Source organism: Corvus brachyrhynchos, unplaced genomic scaffold, assembly GCF_000691975.1.
Source record: "Corvus brachyrhynchos isolate BGI_N302 unplaced genomic scaffold, ASM69197v1 scaffold60, whole genome shotgun sequence".
Taxonomy (NCBI): domain Eukaryota; kingdom Metazoa; phylum Chordata; class Aves; order Passeriformes; family Corvidae; genus Corvus; species Corvus brachyrhynchos.
In genome coordinates this window covers 7,952,777-7,965,342 of record NW_008236767.1, presented here as the reverse complement: position 1 = coordinate 7,965,342, position 12,566 = coordinate 7,952,777, and the positions used below count along the sequence as shown (strand labels likewise).

At 37.2% G+C, this 12,566-nt stretch overlaps 1 protein-coding gene across 7 annotated transcripts in view; it reads left to right on the top strand.

Annotated features, from left to right (window-relative positions):
* ASPH (aspartate beta-hydroxylase) overlaps positions 1 to 12,566 on the top strand; it is a 107,748-nt gene that overhangs the window by 55,819 nt on the left and 39,363 nt on the right. For all 7 annotated transcript variants that reach the window (XM_017727491.1, XM_017727496.1, XM_017727492.1 and 4 more), the window contains 2 exons: positions 6,710 to 6,795; positions 8,812 to 8,898. In XM_017727491.1, the coding sequence (XP_017582980.1) occupies positions 6,710 to 6,795; positions 8,812 to 8,898 (173 nt within the window). The remainder of the gene's footprint in view (positions 1 to 6,709; positions 6,796 to 8,811; positions 8,899 to 12,566) is intronic.

The window sequence follows — 12,566 nt, the reverse complement described above, 5'->3', positions numbered from 1 at the left end:
GACAGAACAGTTCATGCTATGTGTTGTGATAAAGATACCCCATCTTTTAAATTACCTTTTCAGGAAACAAGTTGAAGCCTTTACAGTGTATTTGACTTAAAAGTTGCTATCTGTTAAAATGCCAAGTGTGTGGTATCTCTCTAGGATAAAAAAAGTGTGTTAATTGTGAAAGATAATCAGGATAGTATTCAATATTTTTGTCCAATTCTGACTAATGATGTTAACTGTTTTGACATACCGGGCTGATACCTACTCAGGCAGGTCATCAGTGTTTTCTCTTTCAGGAGAATGAAATTTTCCTTAGCCTGGATGATGGTGTTATATTTCAGATGAAAATGTGAAATGGAGAGATTTCATACACAAAACCCTTCCCACTTCTCTGGAAGCTAGAGAGGATTCATTTACTCCATTATAGAAATAGTATTACTAGTTTTTTGTGACATTTCTATGAGTTTTTTTCTATTGCTTTGGTCTTAGGGTCATATGTAATCAATTTTTTTTGCCATGTACTAGTTATCTCTTTTTGTTTTCCTTGTTACTCTGTGTAATTGGTTCAGATGCACTTACTGCTTTAACATAATTGTCTACTTGGCATTTTATACTGATTTCAAACCTTGGGTTATGCTCAGTTACACAGGAATTTACAGACATTTGATCATTTGAGGGTGTTTGTCTAGAATTCTAGAAAAGTTTTAATTCCTTGATTATTACATCTTCAGGCAGCTTTTCACAATAAAAGCTGTCAAGTATCAAGAAATACAATTCTGTGAATAAATCAACAGTTTGCAAAAATATTTTTCTGATGTTATTTGGAGAGTTACTTAAGGTAAAAAGAAGAATATTTACAGAACTTGATTTTTTGAATGTTACTAGTGTTTTATTTTCACAGAAAAAGCTAATAATGGCAGTGGTAATGGAGATTGCTTTCAATCGCAAGACAGTGTTTCTAATAACTTCTGGCTTTTCTGAAATTATAGCACTGAGGTGAAATTTTGCACTGGGAGAAGTTTTGGAGCTTCAATATTTTATTACTGGCATAGGGCTAGGAGGAATCTCAGCTGCTGTGATGACGGGCACTGTGAGCTGCTGTGGGAGTTTCTTTGGTTGTCAAATAACAGAATGCAAGCTACCAGTGTAATTCCAGTGTTGCCACTAAAGCACATTAACATGTAATAGTATATTACAGAACTTGTAGGACATATGACTAGGTGGGGCCCTAAAGCTTACTTTGTCTCTTTAGTTGACTGAAGGCCTTATCAGCTGGGTGCATTTTTCCTGGCAGATGCTTATACATCTTGTTACTGCAAATTTTCAGTAATTAGAATTCCACAGCTGCCCTCAGCAGCCTGTTCTACTGTGCTTGTTCAGAGATAGTAGTTCCAGATGTTCAAGCCAAATTTTCTGTTATAGCCATTTTGAGCCTTCTCTTCCTTCTCCTGACTATGATGATACAGAAAATAATTTATTCTTTTCATCTCTGTAGCTACACTTTACAGAGCAGTGTGTACCCCTCTTCCCATGGCAAACTCTTTATAACTGCCTTTTTACCCTTTGTTTTTGCTTATTGTTGCTCCCCTCCCCACCCCAATTAAAGAAAAAATATTTTTAAACCATTTTTCAAGACTGGTTCAATTATGTTTAACAATCCAGTTACTTTTCCTTAATTTTGATGTGATTCTCTTGTGGTCTGAAGAGTATTTTGCAGTGTGCCATTATTATTCAAAAATAATTTCTCTGTCCCTTGTAGAAGTAAGACTGTCACTGCTTTTGGTGATGACAAGGTGCTTTTCAACCTAAAACCAAAACATGCCTGGTATTTTAGTTTTCATATGCCAAAACAGTTATATGAAATATTTCATCAACTTTCATTGGATGATATGACAGGCTATTAAGTTTACTGCACATTTAATATACTACATTGCTACTTCTGAAATATTCTCCTATTTTTTTTTTTATTGCTGTATCTTAGTAAGTGAGATATGAGATTGTTTGTCATCTCTGGTAATTGTTTATTCTCCAACACAAGAACTAGCATAGAGTTTCTTATAAGACTTCTTCCTAGCTTGCTGCTTTTTCAGTGGAAACTCTTTTCTCTAAGGGAGTCTTCAGGAATCCTATGACAGCAGTCCTAGATAGAATGCCTGTTCTTGCATCCAAGGCTATTATTGAAAATCCTCAGTAGTACTGCTGGAAGTCCACAGTATGATACGTAAAAGGATTATTACCATTTTAATGCTCAACTTGATTTGGACTACAAACCAGCCAAGCAGTTGTGTGATCATGCATAACTTCACTGACATGGTGAAATTTGTCATTGATAAAAAATTACATATATTTTCCTCTGAAAACAGATAAGCTATCTTCTTTGTATCATTGAATTTAATATATTGGGTCACATCTGCTAAAAGATTATTGCACTAGAAGGAGGCAATGGATAATTTATTAAAATACCCCTGCAGGGAGATAGCAGGCTATCTGGTTAATATAGAGGAATGCTTGATGGTTACTCTGAAAGCTCCCTGGTGAATCCTTTAACATAGGAATAGAATGGGGGATGAAAATTATTGCTCATTATACAATGTTTACTGTGTTATATTGGTGCCTAGCAGATGAATAATATTTATGTTAACAGCTCCTTTCCAGCTTTTTATGTTGATCTCCTGCTGGTCTAGGGCTGATATATAATTGCACTAAAAATAGGAATACTTTTTTTTTTAATGGAGGGTGGTGAAAAGGTTCTTCCAACACATCACCCAAGTTGGATACGAAGGGAAAGATACTGTATCTTTGTGCCACAGACTTGTAAGATTTTTATTTATTTTTTTAATTTACTTTTTTTTTCTGAGCATTTTCTCGTCTCCTTGTAAACTCAAATGACCTGCAGAGATGGTGTCCCACAGGCAGTGGGAGTTTCTTGGCGGGTGGGAAAGCTTCTTTCCGTTGCCTCAAAGTAACCTCACTGTTGCCATGCTTACTGAGTTTGAGAAGGACCAAATGACTCTGTCTTTCCATGAATGCTGAAAGCTTAGAAGCTGACAAATAGCTGTCCTGTCTCACTGAAATACAGTTCTTGTGTAGCTGGCCAGCCTTAGATCAAGATTTTCATTCATAAGAACTGAGAATTAACATTTTAGTTGCAGTTTATGTTACTTAGAGGACAGAAACTAAACCAAGTGTTTAGTGGCAATATCCAGTTGGAAGCTTCCCAGATACTGTACCCAGAGGAGCTGACATACCTCAGTTTTCTTGCTAACAGCAAAGGACAGTTTCACATGGCAGCTAAGAGCAAAATGAACCTAAAAAGTCCTCAAGGTCACTTGCTTTCATTGGTTCCTTGTCAGCGACTGAATCATGGACCCAGACCGGCAGGGGATCGAAGGAATGGGCTGCTTTTATACACTTTTCTAAGGCACAGTATTTCCTTATGTGGCGTGACCTATCCCGTGTTGCCACATCAACAACACACTTCCTTCTATGGGGTGGTCACTTGCTGTTCACCCATCCAGCAGCCCCTCTCTGTAGGGCTCTGCTGTGTGACACCTCCTCCCCCCAGGGTTTGGTGGAGACAAGCCTCTCTGTGCCACCATGTGCTCCTTTGTGCTGCCATGCGCCTCTGCAGGCAGCTTTTACAGCTCACAACCTAATTCTCTCTTGTAGTTCCCCATAGTTCCTTGGGCTGATGTTTCTGGGTTCTTCCACTCCTGCTGTTTAGCAAGCCAGGCCTTAGAAATAGCAATGGTTTCTTGAAAAACTGAGCTGGCATATTTTTTAAAAAGAAAAAATCACAAAACCCAACAAGCCTTTTGCATGTTATGGATTGTTCTTTTCAGGCCCAATGACATTATGTATGAAACTCCTCACCATACCTGTTGGTCACTGTGGACTGAAGGGTTGGGGTGGAGGGATCCTTGCACTTGTAATAAGAGCTGGTTCTGTGAATTTGACTGAATTTAAGGGGTGTGAACACTTGGAAGATAGCCAGTGCTATGCTCCTTAACCATTACTATTATTAAATGCATGAAAAGGCAGTAAAGACATTGCTTTCCTATGAAATGGAGGACAGTAAAGTAAGACAAAGATAGGAATCAGTGACAGATTGGAAGGCATTTCTCCTACATAATTTATGGGGAATAACCAAAAGACATTAAAAACATCTATATTATTAAGAAAAATGCAACACATCTCTTTAGTCAATGCAGTTCCATGATAACTACATTCCTTAAGAGCATTACTGTGTGCTTCAGTATAAATGCTGGATTTCAAATCAGGTTACAATAAAAAACTTGGAAGTGTTTAGGGAAGCAAAAACAAGATATTAAACTATGCTATTTGTTAGTTTATCCTGTAAAAGGAGTAAATTCCTAAATGTCGGACAGTTCTATTTTGGTTTTTTTTTTTCTTCTTGGTAGCTAATGTCATGGAAAACTACAGTCCCTACTATTATAAGAGGAATCAACAGAGATATAATAATACTAGTGCATTGCTGCTCTAATACCTTTCTTTTATAAATCTTAATTCCTTTTTTTGTATTTAAAGCTTTATACAACCTTTGTGAATAAATAAATGGAATTTAGTAGGATAGCTTAAATTCTGTTCCCCTCCTGCTCCTGGAAAGCAATAGCATCTATTCAACTGTGCATGCCAATACTTCAGAAGAGTTTAAAAAGTGATGTAAGAAAAACTCTTACACAGAGTTGTCCGAGTTCAGCATTGAACAGAACAGTAAAAGTCTTAACAGAAAAAACATAAAAAGGTGTTTATTTTTCACTCCATACAGAAGAAGTTCAGACTTATGACATCCTCTAATGAGCAGATGGACTTACTATTGGTTTAGCACTAGCCAAGGCATTGGTCTCTCTCTGAGGTTTAACACAGATGACGTGATTTATCTGCCTAAAACTCTGTGTAGGATCAGAGTCGCAGAGAGACCGTGTCATTTAATGAATCACGAGCACAGCTTCCAGTAGCATGTGGTGGCTCTTGTCATTCCTGAAGAGTGCACCTGAGGACCTGGGAAGCAGAATAAAACATGGCTAGTTACAATAACTTGTTATTCAAAATACTTGCTACTGCATTGCAGCAGTCTTGTGATGTTAAAACTGTAGGGTGTTTGCTTTAAACTTTATACGTACCAGTTACAGCATTCCCTATTGAAATTTCTACAAGGAAAATAGTAATTTTACTTTTTTTCCTGCTATTAATGACTTACTTTCCATAGAGGGGGAAAAAGCAGTAATGTATAATTAAAACAAAAAAGTTGTGCTACTAATTACAGATATACCTAACTAGTAGTGACTTGTGTCAGACAATACGTATTTCCACTAACTGTGTCAGAAAAGGTGGAAACTTCTTTTCTAGTGAAGTGCAAGTGCAGAGTTAAGCTGTAGCAAATGTGGAGGAAACCAGTCACCTGCTGTCATATCCTTTCAGTAGCATACTTGCATTTTTTTAACAACTAGTATACTTAATGCAACCAAGGAGACATTGTTTAGGAGTAAACTGCTATGAAATAAATAGCTGCTTAAACTGACACCATTTACTTAAATTTGCTTCAAATGCAGTTTACTTTACACAATTTGTTTCACGGCTGGTGTGCCACATACTGCTGCTGCTCTACTGCTGTGTGATAGCTTACTAAGCTGTAGAAACTTAATCTCGTAAAGGGGTCTTAACCTGACATTTCAGCGCTAAACTTGTTTTCATCAGGAAGTTCAAGTACTCGACTTTTGGGGTCCCTCCTAACCTAAGTAACTATGATTTCTATGAACTCTTCTAAGCGCAGAATGGGTTAGGTTGGAAGGGACCACAGTGGGTCATGTGGTCCAACCTTCCTGCTCAAGCAAGGTCATCCTACAACATGTGGCACACGATTGTCTCCAGACAGTTCTTGAATATTTCCAGCGAGGGAGACCCCACACCCTCTCTGGGCAATATCTTCCAGTGCTTGGTGACCTGCACAGTAAAGAAGTTCTTCCTCATGTTCAGGTGGAACTTCCCATGCATCAGTTTCCTCCTGTTGCCTCTTGTCCTATTGCTTGGCAGCACTGAGAAGAGCCTGGATCCATCCTCTTGTCACCTACTCTTAAGATATTTATTTATACACGTTATTGAGGTCCCCTCTCAGTCGTCTCTTCTTGAGGCTGAACAGGCCCAGCTCCGTCAGCCTTTCCTCAAAAGAGAGGTGCTCCAGTCCCTTAATCATCTTCGTTTTCCTCCACTGGATGCACTCCAGGAGCTCCATGTCTCTCTTGTCCTGAGGAGCCCAGAACTGCACACAGCACTCCAGATGCAGCCTCAGTGATTGCTCTAGGCAAAGAAGTAGATGTATAGAGTCACAACTTTCAGAAATGACTAGTATGCCCTGATGATCAGGTTTTTCATGATACCATATAAATGTGGAAAAATAACAGTTCCCTTTGCTCTTCCACATCAATTGAACCATTTGGGAAAAAAAATCCTTGACTGTAATGTGATGAAGAATGCTTTTTGCTGAACTTAACTGCTAAGTTACTCAATTTGAATGACTGAAGTTTGCTTTTTCATATAGGAGTTTGTGATTGTAATAAGGAAGGAATCAGTTTCTTTTCAGTGTAATTTGAAACTGCCTCACATGAAAATGATGCACTTTGCCAGCACAGTCCCTAGCTAAGTGTTACTCCAGACAATTGAGATATGAAAGAAGTAATGAACTGTTTGTTAAATCTTCTAGCTAAAAAGAAGAAGCCAAAGCTCTTAAACAAGTTTGATAAGACCATTAAAGCTGAACTAGATGCTGCAGAAAAACTACGTAAAAAAGTAAGTTTTGAATGTTTGACTCAGAACTGTATGCAGTGCATGAAAATGAATAAATTAAAAACTTGGAAAAAGGGAGAATGAATTTTAAATTACTTTGTGTGAAATTAACTTTTTGAAATATTCAGTGCATATTTGTCCTTCAAGTTTAATTTCTGCTGAATAGTTTATCTTAATTTTTTTAAAGCCGGAAGTGTATGTCTGTTCATGTATGCTTGCTCACTGTTAACCTTGAAAATATGTAGCTTAATCACTGAATATCTGCTTTCCACGGATCACATGGAACAGGGTTAGTTCTGTCCTATCAGTGTTATCCACTTGACTACTGAAGTCATGTGTTACCAGAGACCTTTGTGTGTGTGTTAGCAGGATCTCTCAGTAAGTGTTCTGATGCCTTGTGAGCATTAGGTGCAGATCGTTGAAGTAGGTTGAGATTCCGTGTCCTGGGAGTGCCTTTGTTGCTGTACAGCTGCTTAGAGGATGAAACTGATGTTCCTGCTTCTCACCAGTGGCAGCAAGACCTTAACACCAGTCAGTTTGGGTAGTTCTGAGTTTAGTAACTTGACCGTGAAAAGCAAGCAAAAAACCTCCCAACAGTAAAAAAGCTCTTCAGTTATCTCCCCTCATAGCTTCCAATTTTGTACTTTTATTTGAGTATTTCAGAAAACAAGACCTTTGCAGACATGTCCCTTTTCCAGATGTGAGATTAAATAGTGAAGCAAGACTGTGGCTGTTAAAATTGAGAGACTCTAAGTCTTTTGAATGTAGTTCTTCTTAAAACTCTGATATGTCTCACAGACAGTCCTTGCACATAGAGAACAACTGCAGGGCTTTGTTATACCCTAGATTTTCAGTACAGTACAATAAAAACCAATTTGGTCATTCCAGGTGCAGGATTATTCTTGATTTTCAGGACACACTGTGCAGTTTTGACTTTATCAGGCCATCTATACAGCCCCAGAGTTTTGGTAGGTCTGTGATGGGACTGGAGGGCTCTTGCATAGAGAGCACTAACCTCTGGCTGCTGCTGCTGCTGTTCCTTACTAGAAGCCTTCTTTACAGGTTAGAATACAAAAACAAAAGGAATTTTCATGCTTCTTGCTACTTAAGCAATTGGTTAATGAGAGAAAGGTGTAATAGAAATTTTGGCGAGCCTGTAGGGTCAGTTTGTTGACTCTATTGCTGCTGTGTCTCTTGGTTAGTTAGATAGTTATGCATGTCATGTAGGAATCAGGATAAATTTAGGAACAAATTGGACATGTGTAATATTTACAGATAGCAAGGCAGTTGTGTGTAATAGCCCACTCATATTTATAAAGCTGTAAAGAGGTGAAAGTGGCAGCAAGGTCTATTGCCAAATATTGCCAAGCAGTGCTTAGCACCTGTTTAACAGTGGGGCTGGTTCTTCTCAACTTCTATCTGTACTTGCTAGTCAACATCCATCAAGAGATCAACATCCATCATGAGAATACCACAGTTCCATTCGGACTTGTGTGAGATGTCCTCAGGGATGTTGTTCTGCAAAAGACATGGAGGAAATAGCCATACACTATGGATAAGTCTACAGAATTTCCCCTAGAAGAACTGTAGTTATGACACTGTTCATCATGGGAGGTATGCAGAGGGAAATTTTCCACCTATGTCCAGAATTTTCTTCCTATTCTCTATTATATCTGATCTGGAATTCGTTATTAGCAGTAGGATCTTCACATTTTTATATAGACAGGTTATTTTCGTCTCAGAATTTTATCCAGTCAACAAAGGGAAAGTGAGTAAAATAAGAAAAACCAAGCTATTCATTTTAACCATGGAAAGTAGATTATATTGTTTCATAAATAATGACAATGAATTTCTCTTAAATAAGAAGGCAATCCCAACCAAAGTATGAGTGAAAGCTGTTGATTCATTCTGCACTGTTTTGTGTTTGTTCTTTAATTGTGAAACCGATGTGTTATTAGGTCCTGCATCCTTCAGCATTTTTATTAGAGAGAATTGCTGATAAATATCTCTACTTTTCAGGGAAAAGTTGAAGAAGCTCTAAGGGCCTTTGAAGCATTAGTGAATCAATATCCACAGAGTCCTCGAGCAAGATATGGGAAAGCACAGGTACTTGGAAAAAAAGTGATAGGTGTTGAAAAAAGCTAAAATAAACATTTTGTTTTATCAATAGAGTTATAAACACCAGTCAGGATTAATTTAGAAATTTATGGAGGTTTCCTAGGTAAAAAAAGAATCATGTGATCTGTCATATTGTATCTCTTTCAGTCAACTATCCTTCCCCAATTACTTTGGCAGCTTTTATGTAACTTCAGTAGCAAGTACTGTAAATAACAACAAGATAAGGTACATCCTGTAGATCTCAGGAGAACTGTCAGGTGAATGGCAAGGGATAAATACCAACTAATGGCCCAGTGCAGGAACAACAGGCAGAACTTAGCTGTTACATGCTCTGTGCTGTAGCTGGTAAATCAACACATCAGTTAGCCTGGGATAAATGCTGCTTTTTGCTCTAGTGGGAATAGAGAAGAGGATTTGGAGTTTTTATAGACAGAGTATTAAAGAACACAAATTCCTAGGCAAGGTGTCTTAATTGGCTTTACTTGTGGAGTGAGTTATGTTTCAGGTGTTTCCCTTGAGAAAAAAACGAAAATCTCCAAAACCCAGAAGGCATCAGAAAATAATCTCTTTATTCATAATACTTTTAGGCTGTGTTGGGATGTCTCAAAAGGGAATAATCTTTGAATTTTCTTAAATAGTAAGATAATTCTGTTGCACTAGGAGTAATAAAAGACTCCTTGAACACATTTTAATCAACATGAACAAAGTGAAGCCCTCATTTAGGAAGGAATGGTGCTGTTAGACAATTGATGAGGGCCTTGGAGTCACAACCAGTGTCCACTTGGTTAATAATAGTCATGCTAAAATCAAAACCGTGATTATTCAAAAATCTGTCACGCAGGCACTTGATACACACCAGACCAAATTTTTCAGTGTTCTCTGTGGTGACAGTCTGCTGAACTCTTTGCCTCTTTGCAGTAGGAGACCACTTTGTTCATACATGTGATGGACTTATCTCTGTTAAGTTACACTTTTAATATTTACCATTTTTTACAAATCTACTCATTATATCTAATGGAATATGCTTCCTGCCTCCTCAGTGGTTTTATGGGGAAGGGCAGGTCACTGCAGCCAGTTGTGAGGTCTATTCTCATTCAGAATTCCCATCTCAGTGACCCAGCTTCATTTGTCCATTTACAGCAATTTTTAGTCACCCACTACTGCTTGAGTAATCCATGAAAGGCCAATATAGACCAATATCTGAAGTAATAATGAGATGCATTTTCTGGTAGTATATAAAAACAATGATGATTTCATTTTCTGTAGCCTTTGAAGGTTCATACTAGTCATTTTACTGAACAATCATATTAATATTACCAATGACAATTTTATTGAATCCAGTATGTGTCAGTTCAACCTGTTTGAAGGAATAGGAAAACCATGGGGTTCAGACGATGAATTATTCTTAAGATTTGCATTGTAACACAGTATTATTTTTAAATTGGTATTCGTGCCAACAAAATTCTTTTAAATTTTCTATTTCTCATCTAAAACTAAAACTGCAGAGAAGGGTAAGGTTAAAGGTCTTGAAGGTTAAAGGTAAAGAAGGTCAAAAATTCACCACAAAAGTGTACTTCTCCACTTCTGTGAAGCATGAACCACCATTACACGCTGATTTTGTAGATTTGGTATTTAATAAGACCTGAAGATTGATTTTTTTTTTCTGGATCTCTTAATGGCTTTAAAAGGCCAAAAGTTTTCCCAAAATAATCTGCAAATATTTCATTATTGGTGTGTTTTTCAGAAATATGAACAATTCTTTAATTGATGTCTGGATTACACTTGAGCCAGATACAATAATATTCTACAGAATTCATTAACATCTTTACAGCTGAAAAGAGCAACAGATGGGTTTTTAACCTCCATATATGATTTATACTGGTGAAGTTATGCAGATTTTATGCTGACAATTTTTTGCTTCTTTGTTATATATCTTTAATATTCTTTGCCCTGAAATTCCTTTGAAAAAAGGAGAAATAAATTTCCTAGTGAATGTACATCAGAAGAAATAAGTTATAGCTTAAAACTGATTTCTGAAGCTATCTCTGAAAGCTGCTTGATGAACTGTTTGGCTGAATAACCGTATTTTTTGGTATTTCCAATACTAAGTTTTAAAGCAACTCAAGGGAAAAATTAAAGGACAGAAGTGCAAAAAGATTTCAGATACTCACTATAACATACACAGTTAAAGCAATTAACACAGTTGAAGCAATTTCATTTAAAGTGTGTGTTTGATGCAACAGTGAGTTTAAATAGAACAAGAGCTCGTGCACCATCATGCTTGTGATGAATCTCCCCTGGCTCTTGTCTTAAGAAAGAACATAAGCCAATAAATATAGGAGTATTTGGGAGGAATGCATTAAACACATGAAAATGCTTGCATTTATATAAACAATTCAAAGTAAGCCTTCAAAAATTCTGCATTTGAGTCATAGTCTTTTTCAGCTATGGAAGCAAATGAACATGCCTTACCACAGGTGAGATCAGTCATAGCTTCTGTTAGATTCACTGAAGCTGTAATCTCACTGTAGAGAGTTCATATATCCTTTGGTCTGCTTCTGAACTTGATGAACAAGTTTAACTTTTGAAGGAGTTGTAGGGTACATATTCTGTTAACATACACAAGACAAAAGGCAATTTCTAATTCATTTTGCAAGAAAGAATGTAAATAAATTCATGTCAGAATAGATGAAAATGTTTGTTGGTGTGTTTTGATCTGTGTGTTGCTTCCAGAGTGAGGCTTAGTATACAAATAGTCCACAGGCAAAATTTTGCATTTCTTCTGTGTTGTTGAAACAGAGTGCTTCATCTATTTTTGAAAGCAGAAATTATGAATTCTGCAAATATTAATCAAAAATCTGTGTTAATGTTTGTTTTAGGTGCAGATTTTCTCGTACTTTAAACACTTTGTCAGTAACAAGATTTAATGGTAATTCTAGTGTTCTTTCCCGTAAAGCACAACCCATAGTCTAACAATTGCATAGTTTGCCTGGTAAGAAAACAGTTGTGTTTCAGTCTAACAGGTTTGTGCCCACCTTGGGCAGCCGGGGGACCCCAAAAAAAAAAAAAAAAAAAAAAAAAAAAAAAAAAAAAAAAAGGAAACGTTGTAATTTTAATTTTTACCTTTATTTTCTCACAAAACTGCTTAACCAAGGCACTGGAGAGTTGTATAAACTGGTCCACTGTGCTGGGAAGACCTTTTTGTGTAGAAGGATGAATTGGTTACAGCTGTGATGTAAAACATGAACAGCAAAGAGAGCAAGGTAAGAAGACACAAGCAACCACCAAAAACACAGGGAGCAGGCTATAATTAAGAGAAGGTGGGGGAGACAGACAAAGCTTCCTTTGACAAACATTTAACCATCTCTGTCCAGTCTGAATTACAAATCTCTGCTGCATCAGGGGTGGGTTAGCTGATTTGGATTCAGGCTCTTCCCACAATATGGAGCTCCACTGCAGCAGAACCAGGAAGTCTGTCTCCTTGGGATTTAGTGGTATAGCAATTAACATACCAAAGCTTTTGTGCTACTGACACACAAAGAAACACTGATAATGGTGACAGTCAAATCTCACTTCACTTCCCCTCTAAAAAAAACATTCAGCTTTACACAAACACAAAACCCAAAGCAGACAACAGCCAATGTCAACCTCACAAC